The sequence below is a fragment of the Stomoxys calcitrans genome, chromosome 4, assembly GCF_963082655.1.
Source record: "Stomoxys calcitrans chromosome 4, idStoCalc2.1, whole genome shotgun sequence".
Lineage (NCBI taxonomy): Eukaryota > Metazoa > Arthropoda > Insecta > Diptera > Muscidae > Stomoxys > Stomoxys calcitrans.
The window spans coordinates 60,250,706-60,270,231 of record NC_081555.1 but is presented as its reverse complement, the minus strand read 5'-3'; the positions used below and the strand labels follow the sequence as shown (position 1 = coordinate 60,270,231).

The following is a 19,526-nucleotide window of genomic DNA, read 5'->3' as shown; positions in this document are numbered from 1 at the left end:
ATAATTTTATGTTGGTTCATTCTGGAAGTGACTTGTGCGGATGGAATATGTAATTTTCCTTTTTCTCGTAAACGATTTAAGCGATTTGCAATCGGATTGATTCATTTGAAAGCCAATAATAATATCTACAATACCATACTGGTTTTGTGTACCTAGCACTTACCGTTTCCGAGATATAGATTATTTTTAGGTTGGTTCATTCTGGAAGTGACTTGTGCGGATGGAATATGTAATTTTCGTTTTTCTCGGAAACGACTTAAGCGATTTGCAATCGGATTGATTCGTTTGAAAGCCAATAATAATATCTACAATTCCATACTGGTTTTGTCTACCTAGCATTCACAGTTTCCGAGATATAGAATAATTTTATATTGGTTCATTCTGGAAGTGACTTGTGCGGATGGAATATGTAATTTTCGTTTTTCTCGGAAACGACTTAAGCGATTTGCAATCGGATTGATTCATTTGAAAGCCAATAATAATATGTACAATTCCATACTGGTTTTGTCTACCTAGCACTCACAGTTTCCGAGATATAGATTATTTTTAGGTTGGGTCATTCTGGAAGTGACTTGTGCGGATGGAATATGTAATTTTCGTTTTTCTCGGAAATGACTTAAACGATTTGCAATCGGATTGATTCGTTTGAAAGCCAATAATAATATCTACAATTCCATACTGGTTTTGTCTACCTAGCACTCACAGTTTCCGAGATATAGAATAATTTTATGTTGGTTCATTCTGGAAGTGACTTGTGCGGATGGAATATGTAATATTCGATTTTCTCGGAAACGACTTAAGCGATTTGCAATCGGTTTGATTCGTTTGAAAGCCAATAATAATATCTAGAATTCTATACTGGTTTTGTCTACCTAGCCTAGATATAGATTATTTTTAGGTTGGGTCATTCTGGAAGTGACTTGTGCGGATGGAATATGTAATTTTCGTTTTTCTCGGAAACGACTTAAGCGATTTGCAATCGGATTGATTCATTTGAAAGCCAATAACAATATCTACAATACCATACTGGTTTTGTCTACCTAGCACTCACAAATTCCGAGATATAGATTATTTTTAGGTTGGGTCATTCTGGAAGTGACTTGTGCGGATGGAATATATAATTTTCGTTTTTCTCGGAAACGACTTGAGCGATTTGCAATCGGATTGATTCGTTTGAAAGCCAATAATAATATCTACAATTCAATACTGGTTTTGTCTACCTAGCACTCACAGTTTCCGAGATATAGAATAATTTTATGTTGGTTCATTCTGGAAGTGACTTGTGCAGATGGAATATGTAATTTTCGTTTTTCTCGGAAACGATTTAAGCGATTTGCAATCGGATTGATTCATTTGAAAGCCAATAACAATATCTACAATACCATACTGGTTTTGTCTACCTAGCACTCACAAATTCCGAGATATAGATTATTTTTAGGTTGGGTCATTCTGGAAGTGACTTGTGCGGATGGAATATGTAATTTTTGTTTTTCTCGGAAACGACTTAAGCGATTTGCAAACGGATTGATTCATTTGAAAGCCAATAATAATATCTACAATTCCATACTGGTTTTGTCTACCTAGCACTCACAGTTTCCGAGATATAGAATAATTTTATGTTGGTTCATTCTGGAAGTGACTTGTGCGGATGGAATATGTAATTTTCGTTTTTCTCGGAAACGACTTAAGCGATTTGCAATCGGATTGATTCATTTGAAAGCCAATAATAATATCTACAATTCCATACTGGTTTTGTCTACCTAGCACTTACCGTTTCCGAGATAAAATTATTTTTAAGTTGGTTCATTCTGGAAGTGACTTGTGCGGATGGAATATGTAATTTTCGTTTCTTTCGGAAACGACTTAAGCGATTTGCAATCGGATTGATTCATTTGAAAGCCAATAATAATCAGCCTTATTACGGTTGTCGAAGACGTAGTCGAATGTCGATTTTTTTGGAAAACGGTACTACGGTTGTCGAAAATGTACAATCTGTTACAATTTTCGTAACACGGAAGACGAAAACGACTGTCAATGTTGGCTAAAACAGTCGATCAATTTTTTCCATACGACTAGAGACGTCGCCGCATTCAATTGACAACAATTGTTAGCCGTTGGTTTCATCCGCTAACACGCCGTTAACTAATTTTAAATTTAACACATTTTTTTGACATTTTATATTCGACAATAAATAAATATAACAAAATTGTATAAAATAAATTATTTATCTATTTTTAACATTGGGTAAATTTGCGGTATTTTACCAAGAAAACTTTTATCTTATGTCGACCGCTGATATAAAGTTTATGTCGCCGTCACTTGTTTTGTGTCAGTTGTCGCCGTAAAAATGAACAATCAGTCGTCGTTTTCTGAATATATTCACATTTGTTTACAAAGATGAGCTGCAAAATGTAAGTATTTGTGTTTTGTGAGAAAATTCATTTAATTAATTATTTATTTATTCCAGGAATAAAATAACCACGCAACAACAGTTTGCAAAAATGATGGAATTGTTGGAGGCAAATCCAAATCTTGCGCGTGCGTACCACAGCGGCCTACATAAAGTAAATACCAAGGAGGAATGGGCGAAAATTGCCATTGAATTAAATTCCATTGGGCCTCCCATGCGCCAAGGTACGGAATGGATGAAGGTGTGGGCAGACTTCAAATGTAATTTGAAAAAGAAGCTGCTGCACAACAAGGCAGAATGCCGTGCAACGGGAGGAGGGCCACACAAACAATTTGTGCTGACGACAGTGGAGGAAGCTGCCTCAAGTTTGCTGCAGCTAGACTCCATAGTAAATTCGGATGGAGAAATTGGAGTCTCAAATACTCCACTTAAGTCCAGCTATTGCCCTATGGACACCACAAAGGAAAATGAGAGTAGTGAGTATATCTCGACACCGCGAATTCGGAAAAAAGTGGAAACAAAGGCTGACAAGACAGAGAAGACTGCGCTGCTGGAAAACCAGCTAAAAGTCCAAACCGAGCTATACTCTCAAGTGAAGGACTCTCTACAAAATGTGGAGAGATACAATAGAAAAATCTTCAAAATTAAAGAAGAAGAGCTTAAAATTTACAAAGCTGCAGAAAAAAGGGAAGAAGAAAAGTTTTTATTATATAAAAAGGAGTTAAAGAGCAAAGAAGACTTCAGAAATAAATTGCTAAAAGCAAGAACGGAGGAAATCGAAATAAAAAAAAGGCGAATAGAGCTGGATGAATGGAAGAGCGGCATTCGGGAGTAATTTGCTGATCTCATTTAGTTTTTAACTTGAAAAGACTGAACTAATGTAATTTGTTTTGTGTTCCTTTTTTATTTTATTTTATAATCTAAGTGCCTGAAGTACCTTTTATTTTAAATAACTTTAATAAATATCCAAAGACTGCATAATTCTCCTTCTTATATTTAAAGCAGTGGCGTCTTCGCTAGTTTCATTGAGGTTCGACATTGCTTCATTGCTAGGAATTTCTGTGCTTTCATTGGGCTCAACTGCGGATTCAATTTTGTAATGAATACATATGTTATGCAAAGCAGCACAAACAGAAGTAATTTTTCCAGCCATTTTCGGTTTATAATGCAGTTGCCTCGCTCCTAAAATACATCGAAAACGATTTTTGAGGACACCAATTGTACGCTCCACTACATTTCTAGCTTGTGAATGTATGTAATTAAAGCGGCTTTCTGCAGTTCCGTCTTCCGCTGACCTGAATGGAGTTATCAAGTAGGGTTCAAGAGGGTAGCCTGCATCTCCTACAAAATATGACAAATTTATGTTGGTTTTCACTATAAAAACAAAATGTTTAATACCAAGCAGCCATGTATTAGTTTCGCCATTTAAATAGTTGGTCTTTAGAAACTCTTTTAAGTCGCTTGTATTCCACACCAATGAATCGTGAACTGAGCCGGGATGATTGGGGGATATATATCTGATTCTAAGTTTATGGTCGCAAACCTGTAATGAAATCTTTGAAATAGACTACGACTCTTATTTAAAATAGGATTTTGGTTTACCACGGTAGCATTTAAACTATAAAATCCTTTTCGATTATAATATTTAAATCTTTCACCAACTCCTGGAGCCAAAATTTTGATATGCGTTCCATCTATGCATCCAATAATGCCGGGAAATTTAAACTTTTTATAAAAATAATCCTTTATTTCAAACTTTTCCACTTCCGTCATTCTAACCGATATCCATTTTGGACAAATTTCACTGTGCATTGCATCAATGCATTCTGTAAAAATTTTGCTTACAGAAGACTGTGAAAGCCCAACATTATAGTCGTTGCCAGCTCCTTTTTGGTAACTGCCTTCAGCAAGTATGCGCAATGTTACCGCCAACTTCAATTCTTTGGGAACAGCAGACGACTTTATTGGGTCTTGCAATTTACCCGATATGCTTTCCAAGACGTATTTAAAAGCATCTTTATTCAATCTAAAAAGGCCAATGAAACTTAAGTGCAGATAGGGATTATAAATTTTAACTCATTTCTCAATTTCAAAACTTACTTTGAATTGGGCATTGCAAATATGTCCGAATTCTGTCTTATTTCCTTACGCAAAGCACTCATATCACATTCTGTATATGCCTCGTCGTCTTCATCCGAAGAAAAAAAATGTCCCAAACTTAACATATTTGTTTTATTATATTTATTTTATTTTATATTGAGAAAATTTCAATGTTGCCTTTGGCGGACAATTATGTAAAAAGTAAACATTGTTTTGACAGTATAGCACATCTTTTACTTTTCAATCTATTACAAAATAACAAGAGTCGAAAAAGTTACATAATACCAAAAATAATCGAAATCGACAACGACTTCGACTGCTCTCGATTTTCGTCTTCGACAACCGTAATAAGGCTGAATATCTACAATTCCATACTGGTTTTGTCTACCTAGCACTTACCGTTTCCGAGATATACATTATTTTTAGGTTGGTTCATTCTGGAAGTGACTTGTGCGGATGGAATATGTAATTTTCGTTTTTCTCGGAAACGACTTAAGCGATTTGCAATCGGATTGATTCGTTTGAAAGCCAATAATAATATCTACAATTCCATACTGGTGTTGTCTACCTAGCACTCACAGTTTCCGTGATATAGAATAATTTTATGTTGGTTCATTCTGGAAGTGACTTGTGCAGATGGAATATGTAATTTTCGTTTTTCTCGGAAACGACTTAAGCGATTTGCAATCGGATTGATTCATTTGAAAGCCAATAATAATATCTACAATTCCATACTGGTTTTGTCTACCTAGCACTCACAGTTTCCGAGATATAGATTATTTTTAGGTTGGTTCATTCTGGAAGTGACTTGTGCGGTTGGAATATGTAATATTCGATTTTCTCGGAAACGACTTAAGCGATTTGCAATCGGTTTGATTCGTTTGAAAGCCAATAATAATATCTAGAATTCTATACTGGTTTTGTCCACCTAGCACTCACAAATTCCGAGATATAGATTATTTTTAGGTTGGGTCATTCTGGAAGTGACTTGTGCGGATGGAATATGTAATTTTCGTTTTCTCGGAAAGGACTTAAGCGATTTGCAATCGAATTGATTCATTTGAAAGCCAATAATAATATCTACAATTCCATACTGGTTTTGTCTACCTAGCACTCACAGTTTCCGAGATATAGAATAATTTCGTTTTTCTCGGAAACGACTTAAGCGATTTGCAATCGGATTGATTCATTTGAAAGCCAATAATAATATCTACAATTCCATACTGGTTTTGTCTACCTAGCACTCACAGTTTCCGAGATATAGATTATTTTTAGGTTGGTTCATTCTGGAAGTGACTTGTGCGGTTGGAATATGTAATATTCGATTTTCTCGGAAACGACTTAAGCGATTTGCAATCGGTTTGATTCGTTTGAAAGCCAATAATAATATCTAGAATTCTATACTGGTTTTGTCCACCTAGCACTCACAAATTCCGAGATATAGATTATTTTTAGGTTGGGTCATTCTGGAAGTGACTTGTGCGGATGGAATATGTAATTTTCGTTTTCTCGGAAAGGACTTAAGCGATTTGCAATCGAATTGATTCATTTGAAAGCCAATAATAATATCTACAATTCCATACTGGTTTTGTCTACCTAGCACTCACAGTTTCCGAGATATAGATTATTTTTAGGTTGGTTCATTCTGGAAGTGACTTGTGCGGTTGGAATATGTAATATTCGATTTTCTCGGAAACGACTTAAGCGATTTGCAATCGGTTTGATTCGTTTGAAAGCCAATAATAATATCTACAATTCCATACTGGTTTTGTCCACCTAGCACTCACCGCTTCCGAGATATAGATTATTTTTAGGTTGGGTCATACTGGAAGTGACTTGTGCGGATGGAATATGTAATTTTCGTTTTTCTCGGAAACGACTTAAGCGATTTGCAATCGGATTGATTCATTTGAAAGCCAATAATAATATCTACAATTCCATACTGGTTTTGTCTACCTAGCACTCACAGTTTCCGAGATATAGATTATTTTTGGGTTGGTTCATTCTGGAAGTGACTTGTGCGGTTGGAATATGTAATATTCGATTTTCTCGGAAACGACTTAAGCGATTTGCAATCGGTTTGATTCGTTTGAAAGCCAATAATAATATCTAGAATTCTATACTGGTTTTGTCCACCTAGCACTCACAAATTCCGAGATATAGATTATTTTTAGGTTGGGTCATTCTGGAAGTGACTTGTGCGGATGGAATATGTAATTTTCGTTTTCTCGGAAAGGACTTAAGCGATTTGCAATCGAATTGATTCATTTGAAAGCCAATAATAATATCTACAATTCCATACTGGTTTTGTCTGCCTAGCACTCACAGTTTCCGAGATATAGAATAATTTTATGTTGGTTCATTCTGGAAGTGACTTGTGCGGATGGAATATGTAATTTTCGTTTTTCTCGGAAACGGTTTAAGCGATTTGCAATCGGATTGATTCATTTGAAAGCCAATAATAATATCTACAATACCATACTGGTTTTGTCTACCTAGCACTTACCGTTTCCGAGATATAAATTATTTTTAGGTTGGTTCATTCTGGAAGTGACTTGTGCGGATGGAATATGTAATTTTTGTTTTTCTCGGAAACGACTTAAGCGATTTGCAATCGGATTGATTCGTTTGAAAGCCAATAATAATATCTACAATTCCATACTGGTTTTGTCTACCTAGCATTCACAGTTTCCGAGATATAGAATAATTTTATGTTGGTTCATTCTGGAAGTGACTTGTGCGGATGGAATATGTAATTTTCGTTTTTCTCGGAAACGACTTAAGCGATTTGCAAACGGATTGATTCATTTGAAAGCCAATAATAATATCTACAATTCCATACTGGTTTTGTCTACCTAGCACTCACAGTTTCCGAGATATAGAATAATTTTATGTTGGTTCATTCTGGAAGTGACTTGTGCGGATGGAATATGTAATTTTCGTTTTTCTCGGAAACGACTTAAGCGATTTGCAATCGGATTGATTCATTTGAAAGCCAATAATAATATCTACAATTCCATGCTGGTTTTGTCTACCTAGCACTTACCGTTTCCGAGATAAAATTATTTTTAGGTTGGTTCATTCTGGAAGTGACTTGTGCGGATGGAATATGTAATTTTCGTTTTTCTCGGAAACGACTTAAGCGATTTGCAATCGGATTGATTCGTTTGAAAGCCAATAATAATATCTAGAATACTATACTGGTTTTGTCTACATAGCTCTTATTGTTTCCGAGATATAGATTATTTTTAGGTTGGGTCATTCTGGAAGTGACTTGTGCGGATGGAATATGTAATTTTCATTTTTCTCGGAAACGACTTAAGCGATTTGCAATCGGATTGATTCATTTGAAAGCCAATAATAATATCTACAATTCCATACTGGTTTTGTCTACCTAGCACTTACCGTTTCCGAGATATACATTATTTTTAGGTTGGTTCATTCTGGAAGTGACTTGTGCGGATGGAATATGTAATTTTCGTTTTCCTCGGAAACGACTTAAGCGATTTGCAATCGGATTGATTCGTTTGAAAGCCAATAATAATATCTAGAATACTATACTGGTTTTGTCTACCTAGCTCTTACCGTTTCCGAGATATAGATTATTTTTAGGTTGGGTCATACTGGAAGTGACTTGTGCGGATGGAATATGTAATTTTCGTTTTTCTCGGAAACGACTTAAGCGATTTGCAATCGGATTGATTCATTTGAAAGCCAATAATAATATCTACAATTCCATACTGGTTTTGTCTACCTAGCACTCACAGTTTCCGAGATATCGATTATTTTTAGGTTTGGTCATTCTGGAAGTGACTTGTGCGGTTGGAATATGTAATATTCGATTTTCTCGGAAACGACTTAAGCGATTTGCAATCGGTTTGATTCGTTTGAAAGCCAATAATAATATCTAGAATTCTATACTGGTTTTGTCTACCTAGCACTCACAAATTCCGAGATATAGATTATTTTTAGGTTGGGTCATTCTGGAAGTGACTTGTGCGGATGGAATATGTAATTTTCGTCTTCTCGGAAAGGACTTAAGCGATTTGCAATCGGATTGATTCATTTGAAAGCCAATAATAATATCTACAATTCCATACTGGTTTTGTCTGCCTAGCACTCACAGTTTCCGAGATATAGAATAATTTTATGTTGGTTCATTCTGGAAGTGACTTGTGCGGATGGAATATGTAATTTTCGTTTTTCTCGGAAACGATTTAAGCGATTTGCAATCGGATTGATTCATTTGAAAGCCAATAATAATATCTACAATACCATACTGGTTTTGTCTACCTAGCACTTACCGTTTCCGAGATATAAATTATTTTTAGGTTGGTTCATTCTGGAAGTGACTTGTGCGGATGGAATATGTAATTTTCGTTTTTCTCGGAAACGACTTAAGCGATTTGCAATCGGATTGATTCGTTTGAAAGCCAATAATAGTATCTACAATTCCATACTGGTTTTGTCTACCTAGCATTCACAGTTTCCGAGATATAGAATAATTTTATATTGGTTCATTCTGGAAGTGACTTGTGCGGATGGAATATGTAATTTTCGTTTTTCTCGGAAACGACTTAAGCGATTTGCAATCGGATTGATTCATTTGAAAGCCAATAATTATATGTACAATTCCATACTGGTTTTGTCTACCTAGCACTCACAGTTTCCGAGATATAAATTATTTTTAGGTTGGTTCATTCTGGAAGTGACTTGTGCGGATGGAATATGTAATTTTCGTTTTTCTCGGAAACGACTTAAGCGATTTGCAATCGGATTGATTCGTTTGAAAGCCAATAATAATATCTACAATTCCATACTGGTTTTGTCTACCTAGCATTCACAGTTTCCGAGATATAGAATAATTTTATATTGGTTCATTCTGGAAGTGACTTGTGCGGATGGAATATGTAATTTTCGTTTTTCTCGGAAACGACTTAAGCGATTTGCAATCGGATTGATTCATTTGAAAGCCAATAATAATATGTACAATTCCATACTGGTTTTGTCTACCTAGCACTCACAGTTTCCGAGATATAGATTATTTTTAGGTTGGGTCATTCTGGAAGTGACTTGTGCGGATGGAATATATAATTTTCGTTTTTCTCGGAAATGACTTAAGCGATTTGCAATCGGTTTGATTCGTTTGAAAGCCAATAATAATATCTAGAATTCTATACTCGTTTTGTCTACCTAGCACTCACAAATTCCGAGATATAGATTATTTTTAGGTTGGGTCATTCTGGAAGTGACTTGTGCGGATGGAATATGTAATTTTCGTTTTCTCGGAAAGGACTTAAGCGATTTGCAATCGGATTGATTCGTTTGAAAGCCAATAATAATATCTACAATTCCATACTGGTTTTGTCTACCTAGCACTCACAGTTTCCGAGATATAGAATAATTTTTTGTTGGTTCATTCTGGAAATGACTTGTGCGGATGGAATATGTAATATTCGATTTTCTCGGAAACGACTTAAGCGATTTGCAATCGGTTTGATTCGTTTGAAAGCCAATAATAATATCTAGAATTCTATACTGGTTTTGTCTACCTAGCACTCACAAATTCCGAGATATAGATTATTTTTAGGTTGGGTGATTCTGGAAGTGACTTGTGCGGATGGAAAATGTAATTTTCGTTTTTCTCGGAAACGACTTAAGCGATTTGCAATCGGATTGATTCGTTTGAAAGCCAATAATAATATCTACAATTCCATACTGGTGTTGTCTACCTAGCACTCACAGTTTCCGAGATATAGAATAATTTTATGTTGGTTCATTCTGGAAGTGACTTGTGCGGATGGAATATGTAATTTTCGTTTTTCTCGGAAACGACTTAAGCGATTTGCAATCGGATTGATTCATTTGAAAGCCAATAATAATATCTACAATTCCATACTGGTTTCGTCTACATAGCTCTTATTGTTTTCGAGATATAGATTATTTTTAGGGTGGGTCATTCTGGAAGTGACTTGTGCGGATGGAATATGTAATTTTCGTTTTTTCGGAAACGACTTAAGCGATTTGCAATCGGATTGATTCGTTTGAAAGCCAATAATAATATCTACAATTCCATACTGGTTTTGTCTACCTAGCACTCACAGTTTCCGAGATATAGAATAATTTTATGTTGGTTCATTCTGGAAGTGACTTGTGCGGATGGAATATGTAATTTTCGTTTTTCTCGGAAACGACTTAAGCGATTTGCAATCGGATTGATTCGTTTGAGAGCCAATAATAATATCTACAATTCCACACTGGTTTTGTCTACCTAGCACTCACAGTTTCCGAGATATAGAATAATTTTATGTTGGTTCATTCTGGAAGTGACTTGTGCGGATGGAATATGTAATTTTCGTTTTTCTCGGAAACGACTTAAGCGATTTGCAATCGGATTGATTCGTTTGAGAGCCAATAATAATATCTACAATTCCACACTGGTTTTGTCTACCTAGCACTCACAGTTTCCGAGATATAGAATAATTTTATGTTGGTTCATTCTGGAAGTGACTTGTGCGGATGGAATATGTAATTTTCGTTTTTCTCGGAAACGATTTAGGCGATTTGCAATCGGATTGATTCATTTGAAAGCCAATAATAATATCTACAATACCATACTGGTTTTGTCTACCTAGCACTCACAAATTCCGAGATATAGATTATTTTTAGCTTAGGTCATTCTGGAAGTGACTTGTGCGGATGGAATATGTAATTTTCGTTTTCTCGGAAACGACTTAAGCGATTTGCAATCGGATTGATTCGTTTGATAGCCTATAATATTATCTACAATTCCATACTGGTTTTGTCTACCTAGCACTCACAGTTTCCGAGATATAGAATAATCTTATGTTGGTTCATTCTGGAAGTGACTTGTGCGGATGGAACATGTACTTTTCGTTTTTCTCGGAAACGATTTAAGCGATTTGCAATCGGATTGATTCATTTGAAAGCCAATAATAATATCTACAATACCATACTGGTTTTGTCTACCTAGCACTAACAGTTTCCGAGATATAGAATAATTTTATGTGGGGTCATTCTGGAAGTGACTTGTGCGGATGGAATATGTAATTTTCGTTTTTCTCGGAAACGACTTAAGCGATTTGCAATCGGATTGATTCATTTGAAAGCCAATAATAATATCTACAATTCCATACTGGTTTTGTCTACCTAGCACTTACCGTTTCCGAGATATAAATTATTTTTAGCTTGGTTCATTCTAGAAGTGACTTGTGCGGATGGAATATGTAATTTTCGTTTTTCTCGGAAACGACTTAAGCGATTTGCAATCGGATTGATTCGTTTGAAAGCCAATAATAATATCTAAAATACTATACTGGTTTTGTCTACCTAGCTCTTACCGTTTCCGAGATATAGAATAATTTTATGATGGTTCATTCTGGAAGTGGCTTGTGCGGATGGAATATGTAATTTTCGTTTTTCTCGGAAACGACTTAAGCGATTTGCAATCGGATTGATTCATTTGAAAGCCAATAAAAATATCTACAATTCCATACTGGTTTTGTCTACCTAGCACTCACAGTTTCCGAGATATAGAATAATTTTATGTTGGTTCATTCTGGAAATGACTTGTGCGGATGGAATATGTAATTTTCGTTTTTCTCGGAAACGATTTAGGCAATTTGCAATCGGATTTGAAAGCCAATAATAATATCTGCAATACCATACTGGTTTCGTCTACCTAGCACTCACAAATTCCGAGATATAGATTATTTTTAGGTTGGGTCATTCTGGAAGTGACTTGTGCGGATGGAATATGTAATTTTTTTTCTCTGAAACGACTTAATCGATTTGCAATCGGATTGATTCGTTTGAAAGCCTATAAAAATATCTAAAATACTATACTGGTTTTGTCTACCTAGCTCTTACCGTTTCCGAGATATAGAATAATTTTATATTGGTTCATTCTGGAAGTGACTTGTGCGGATGGAATATGTAATTTTCGTTTTTCTCGGAAACGACTTAAGCGATTTGCAATCGGATTGATTCGTTTGAAAGCCAATAATAATATCTAGAATACCATACTGGTTTTGTCTACCTAGCACTCACAGTTTCCGAGATATAGAATAATTTTATGTGGGGTCATTCTGGAAGTGACTTGTGCGGATGGAATATGTAATTTTCGTTTTTCTCGGAAACGACTTAAGCGATTTGCAATCGGATTGATTCATTTGAAAGCCAATAATAATATCTACAATACCATACTGGTTTTGTCTACCTAGCACTTACCGTTTCCGAGATATACATTATTTTTAGGTTGGTTCATTCTGGAAGTGACTTGTGCGGATGGAATATGTAATTTTCTTTTTTCTCGGAAACGACTTAAGCGATTTGCAATCGGATTGATTCGTTTGAAAGCCAATAATAATATCTAAAATACTATACTGGTTTTGTCTACCTAGCTCTTACCGTTTCCGAGATATAGAATAATTTTATGATGGTTCATTCTGGAAGTGGCTTGTGCGGATGGAATATGTAATTTTCGTTTTTCTCGGAAACGACTTAAGCGATTTGCAATCGGATTGATTCATTTGAAAGCCAATAAAATATCTACAATTCCATACTGGTTTTGTCTACCTAGCACTCACAGTTTCCGAGATATAGAATAATTTTATGTTGGTTCATTCTGGAAATGACTTGTGCGGATGGAATATGTAATTTTCGTTTTTCTCGGAAACGATTTAGGCAATTTGCAATCGGATTTGAAAGCCAATAATAATATCTGCAATACCATACTGGTTTCGTCTACCTAGCACTCACAAATTCCGAGATATAGATTATTTTTAGGTTGGGTCATTCTGGAAGTGACTTGTGCGGATGGAATATGTAATTTTTTTTTCTCTGAAACGACTTAATCGATTTGCAATCGGATTGATTCGTTTGAAAGCCTATAAAAATATCTAAAATACTATACTGGTTTTGTCTACCTAGCTCTTACCGTTTCCGAGATATAGAATAATTTTATATTGGTTCATTCTGGAAGTGACTTGTGCGGATGGAATATGTAATTTTCGTTTTTCTCGGAAACGACTTAAGCGATTTGCAATCGGATTGATTCGTTTGAAAGCCAATAATAATATCTAGAATACCATACTGGTTTTGTCTACCTAGCACTCACAGTTTCCGAGATATAGAATAATTTTATGTGGGGTCATTCTGGAAGTGACTTGTGCGGATGGAATATGTAATTTTCGTTTTTCTCGGAAACGACTTAAGCGATTTGCAATCGGATTGATTCATTTGAAAGCCAATAATAATATCTACAATACCATACTGGTTTTGTCTACCTAGCACTTACCGTTTCCGAGATATACATTATTTTTAGGTTGGTTCATTCTGGAAGTGACTTGTGCGGATGGAATATGTAATTTTCTTTTTTCTCGGAAACGACTTAAGCGATTTGCAATCGGATTGATACATTTGAAAGCCAATAATAATATCTACAATTCCATACTGGTTTTGTCTACCTAGCACTTACCGTTTCCGAGATATAGATTTTTTTTAGGTTGGTTCATCCTGAAAGTGACTTGTGCGGATGGAATATGTAATTTTCGTTTTTCTCGGAAACGACTTAAGCGATTTGCAATCGGTTTGATTCGTTTCAAAGCCAATAATAATATCTAGAATACTATACTGGTTTTGTTTACCTAGCTCTTACCGTTTCCGAGATATAGATTATTTTTAGGTTGGGTCATACTGGAAGTGACTTGTGCGGATGGAATATGTAATTTTCGTTTTTCTCGGAAACGACTTAAGCGATTTGCAATCGGATTGATTCGTTTGAAAGCCAATAATAATATCTAGAATACCATACTGGTTTTGTCTACCTAGCACTCACAGTTTCCGAGATATAGATTTTTTTTAGGTTGGTTCATCCTGAAAGTGACTTGTGCGGATGGAATATGTAATTTTCGTTTTTCTCGGAAACGACTTAAGCGATTTGCAATCGGATTGATTCGTTTGAAAGCCAATAATAATATCTAGAATACCATACTGGTTTTGTCTACATAGCTCTTATTGTTTCCGAGATATAGATTATTTTTAGGTTGGGTCATTCTGGAAGTGACTTGTGCGGATGGAATATGTAATTTTTGTTTTCTCGGAAAGGACTTAAGCGATTTGCAATCGGATTGATTCATTTGAAAGCCAATAATAATATCTACAATTCCATACTGGTTTTGTCTACCTAGCACTCACAGTTTCCGAGATAGAGAATAATTTTATGTTGGTTCATTTTGGAAGTGACTTGTGCGGATGGAATATGTAATTTTCGTTTTTCTCGGAAACGACTTAAGCGATTTGCAATCGGTTTGATTCGTTTCAAAGCCAATAATAATATCTAGAATTCTATACAGGTTTTGTCTACATAGCTCTTATTGTTTCCGAGATATAGATTATTTTTAGGTTGGGTCATTCTGGAAGTGACTTGTGCGGATGGAATATGTAATTTTTGTTTTCTCGGAAAGGACTTAAGCGATTTGCAATCGGATTGATTCATTTGAAAGCCAATAATAATATCTACAATTCCATACTGGTTTTGTCTACCTAGCACTCACAGTTTCCGAGATAGAGAATAATTTTATGTTGGTTCATTTTGGAAGTGACTTGTGCGGATGGAATATGTAATTTTCGTTTTTCTCGGAAACGATTTAAGCGATTTGCAATCGGATTGATTCATTTGAAAGCCAATAATAATATCTACAATACCATACTGGTTTTGTCTACCTAGCACTCACAGTTTCCGAGATATAGATTATTTTTAGGTTGGGTCATTCTGGAAGTTTCTTGTGCGGATGGAATATGTAATTTTCGTTTTTCTCGGAAACGACTTAAGCGATTTGCAATCGGATTGATTCATTTGAAAGCCAATAATAATATCTACAATTCCATACTGGTTTCGTCTACATAGCTCTTATTGTTTTCGAGATATAGATTATTTTTAGGGTGGGTCATTCTGGAAGTGACTTGTGCGGATGGAATATGTAATTTTCGTTTTTTCGGAAACGACTTAAGCGATTTGCAATCGGATTGATTCGTTTGAAAGCCAATAATAATATCTACAATTCCATACTGGTTTTGTCTACCTAGCACTCACAGTTTCCGAGATATAGAATAATTTTATGTTGGTTCATTCTGGAAGTGACTTGTGCGGATGGAATATGTAATTTTCGTTTTTCTCGGAAACGACTTAAGCGATTTGCAATCGGATTGATTCGTTTGAGAGCCAATAATAATATCTACAATTCCACACTGGTTTTGTCTACCTAGCACTCACAGTTTCCGAGATATAGAATAATTTTATGTTGGTTCATTCTGGAAGTGACTTGTGCGGATGGAATATGTAATTTTCGTTTTTCTCGGAAACGACTTAAGCGATTTGCAATCGGATTGATTCGTTTGAGAGCCACTAATAATATCTACAATTCCACACTGGTTTTGTCTACCTAGCACTCACAGTTTCCGAGATATAGAATAATTTTATGTTGGTTCATTCTGGAAGTGACTTGTGCGGATGGAATATGTAATTTTCGTTTTTCTCGGAAACGATTTAGGCGATTTGCAATCGGATTGATTCATTTGAAAGCCAATAATAATATCTACAATACCATACTGGTTTTGTCTACCTAGCACTCACAAATTCCGAGATATAGATTATTTTTAGCTTAGGTCATTCTGGAAGTGACTTGTGCGGATGGAATATGTCATTTTCGTTTTCTCGGAAACGACTTAAGCGATTTGCAATCGGATTGATTCGTTTGATAGCCTATAATATTATCTACAATTCCATACTGGTTTTGTCTACCTAGCACTCACAGTTTCCGAGATATAGAATAATCTTATGTTGGTTCATTCTGGAAGTGACTTGTGCGGATGGAATATGTACTTTTCGTTTTTCTCGGAAACGATTTAAGCGATTTGCAATCGGATTGATTCATTTGAAAGCCAATAATAATATCTACAATACCATACTGGTTTTGTCTACCTAGCACTAACAGTTTCCGAGATATAGAATAATTTTATGTGGGGTCATTCTGGAAGTGACTTGTGCGGATGGAATATGTAATTTTCGTTTTTCTCGGAAACGACTTAAGCGATTTGCAATCGGATTGATTCATTTGAAAGCCAATAATAATATCTACAATTCCATACTGGTTTTGTCTACCTAGCACTTACCGTTTCCGAGATATAAATTATTTTTAGCTTGGTTCATTCTAGAAGTGACTTGTGCGGATGGAATATGTAATTTTCGTTTTTCTCGGAAACGACTTAAGCGATTTGCAATCGGATAGATTCGTTTGAAAGCCAATAATAATATCTAAAATACTATACTGGTTTTGTCTACCTAGCTCTTACCGTTTCCGAGATATAGAATAATTTTATGATGGTTCATTCTGGAAGTGGCTTGTGCGGATGGAATATGTAATTTTCGTTTTTCTCGGAAACGACTTAAGCGATTTGCAATCGGATTGATTCGTTTGAAAGCCAACAAAAATATCTACAATTCCATACTGGTTTTGTCTACCTAGCACTCACAGTTTCCGAGATATAGAATAATTTTATGTTGGTTCATTCTGGAAATGACTTGTGCGGATGGAATATGTAATTTTCGTTTTTCTCGGAAACGACTTAAGCGATTTGCAATCGGATTGATTCGTTTGAAAGCCAATAATAATATCTACAATTCCATACTGGTTTTGTCTACCTAGCACTCACTGTTTCCGAGATATAGAATAATTTTATGTTGGTTCATTCTGGTAATGACTTGTGCGGATGGAATATGTAATTTTCGTTTTTCTCGGAAACGACTTAAGCGATTTGCAATCGGATTGATTCATTTGAAAGCCAATAATAATATCTACAATACCATACTGGTTTTGTCTACCTAGCACTAACAGTTTCCGAGATATACATTATTTTTAGGTTGGTTCATTCTGGAAGTGACTTGTGCGGATGGAATATGTAATTTTCTTTTTTCTCGGAAACGACTTAAGCGATTTGCAATCGGATTGGTTCGTTTGAAAGCCAATAATAATATCTAGAATACTATACTGGTTTTGTCTACCTAGCACTTACCGTTTCCGAGATATACATTATTTTTAGGTTGGTTCATTCTGGAAGTGACTTGTGCGGATGGAATATGTAATTTTCTTTTTTCTCGGAAACGACTTAAGCGATTTGCAATCGGATTGGTTCGTTTGAAAGCCAATAATAATATCTAGAATACTATACTGGTTTTGTTTACCTAGCTCTTACCGTTTCCGAGATATAGATTATTTTTAGGTTGGGTCATACTGGAAGTGACTTGTGTGGATGGAATATGTAATTTTCGTTTTTCTCGGAAACGACTTAAGCGATTTGCAATCGGATTGATATATTTGAAAGCCAATAATAATATCTACAATTCCATACTGGTTTTGTCTACCTAGCACTTACCGTTTCCGAGATATAGATTTTTTTTAGGTTGGTTCATCCTGAAAGTGACTTGTGCGGATGGAATATGTAATTTTCGTTTTTCTCGGAAACGACTTAAGCGATTTGCAATCGGTTTGATTCGTTTCAAAGCCAATAATAATATCTAGAATTCTATACAGGTTTTGTCTACATAGCTCTTATTGTTTCCGAGATATAGATTATTTTTAGGTTGGGTCATTCTGGAAGTGACTTGTGCGGATGGAATATGTAATTTTTGTTTTCTCGGAAAGGACTTAAGCGATTTGCAATCGGATTGATTCATTTGAAAGCCAATAATAATATCTACAATTCCATACTGGTTTTGTCTACCTAGCACTCACAGTTTCCGAGATAGAGAATAATTTTATGTTGGTTCATTTTGGAAGTGACTTGTGCGGATGGAATATGTAATTTTCGTTTTTCTCGGAAACGATTTAAGCGATTTGCAATCGGATTGATTCATTTGAAAGCCAATAATAATATCTACAATACCATACTGGTTTTGTCTACCTAGCACTCACAGTTTCCGAGATATAGATTATTTTTAGGTTGGGTCATTCTGGAAGTTTCTTGTGCGGATGGAATATGTAATTTTCGTTTTTCTCGGAAATGACTTAAGCGATTTGCAGTCGGATTGATTCGTTTGAAAGCCAATAATAATATCTACAATTCCATACTGGTTTTGTCTACCTAGCATTCACAGTTTCCGAGATATAGAATAATTTTATATTGTTCCCTTCTGGAAGTGACTTGTGCGGATGGAATATGTAATTTTCGTTTTTCTCGGAAACGACTTAAGCGATTTGCAATCGGATTGATTCATTTGAAAGCCAATAATAATATGTACAATTCCATACTGGTTTTGTCTATCTAGCACTTACCGTTTCCGAGATAAAATTATTTTTAGGTTGGGTCATTCTGGAAGTGACTTGTGCGGATGGAATATGTAATTTTTGTTTTTCTCGGAAACGACTTAAGCGATTTGCAATCGGATTGATTCATTTGAAAGCCAATAATAATATCTACAATACCATACTGGTTTTGTCTACCTAGCACTCACAGTTTCCGAGATATAGAATAATTTTATGTTGGTTCATTCTGGAAGTGACTTGTGCCGATGGAATATGTAATTTTCGTTTTTCTCGGAAACGACTTAAGCGATTTGCAATCGGATTGATTCGTTTGAAAGCCAATAATAATATCTACAATTCCATACTGGTTTTGTCCACCTAGCACTCACAGTTTCCGAGATATAGAATAATTTTATGTTGGTTCATTCTGGAAGTGACTTGCGTGGATGGAATATGTAATTTTCGTTTTTCTCGGAAACGACTTAAGCGATTTGCAATCGGATTGACTCATTTGAAAGCCAATAATAATATCTACAATTCCATACTGGTTTTGTCTACCTAGCACTCACAGTTTCCGAGATATAAATTATTTTTAATGCTGGTTCATTCTGGAAGTGACTTGTGCGGATGGAATATGTAATTTTCGTTTTTCTCGGAAACGATTTAGGCGATTTGCAATCGGATTGATTCAT

General features: G+C 35.3%; 2 protein-coding genes across 4 annotated transcripts; one reads left to right on the top strand and one right to left on the bottom strand.

Annotated features, from left to right (window-relative positions):
- Positions 1 to 1,913: 1,913 nt before the first annotated feature.
- On the top strand, positions 1,914 to 3,391 carry LOC131997320 (uncharacterized). Its single transcript, XM_059368116.1, has 2 exons — positions 1,914 to 2,411; positions 2,468 to 3,391. Exons 1-2 carry the CDS (start codon positions 2,398 to 2,400, stop codon positions 3,243 to 3,245), a joined length of 792 nt encoding a protein of 263 aa, XP_059224099.1. The 5' UTR covers positions 1,914 to 2,397; the 3' UTR covers positions 3,246 to 3,391.
- On the bottom strand, positions 3,290 to 4,863 carry LOC131997319 (putative nuclease HARBI1). Of its 3 annotated transcripts, none has more exons than XM_059368113.1 (4): positions 4,511 to 4,863; positions 4,013 to 4,454; positions 3,809 to 3,953; positions 3,290 to 3,751 (listed from the first exon to the last, which is right to left on the bottom strand). In XM_059368113.1, exons 1-4 carry the CDS (start codon positions 4,633 to 4,635, stop codon positions 3,366 to 3,368), a joined length of 1,098 nt encoding a protein of 365 aa, XP_059224096.1. In that variant the 5' UTR covers positions 4,636 to 4,863; the 3' UTR covers positions 3,290 to 3,365. The 3 variants fall into 3 exon arrangements, with proteins under 3 accessions (XP_059224096.1, XP_059224097.1, XP_059224098.1); XM_059368114.1 differs by having other exon boundaries at positions 4,016 to 4,454; XM_059368115.1 differs by having other exon boundaries at positions 4,013 to 4,436.
- Between the last annotated feature and the right edge of the window lie 14,663 nt (positions 4,864 to 19,526).

Excerpts from the sequence above, each read along its gene's own strand:
- LOC131997319 (XM_059368113.1), bottom strand. The coding sequence starts at position 4,635 with ATGTTAAGTTTGGGACATTTTTTTTCTTCGGATGAAGACGACGAGGCA. Across the intron at positions 4,455-4,510 it reads TTTGCAATGCCCAATTCAAA|TTTCATTGGCCTTTTTAGAT; the intron begins GTAAGTTTTGAA and ends TCTGCACTTAAG. Across the intron at positions 3,954-4,012 it reads ATAGTTTAAATGCTACCGTG|GTTTGCGACCATAAACTTAG; the intron begins GTAAACCAAAAT and ends ATTTCATTACAG.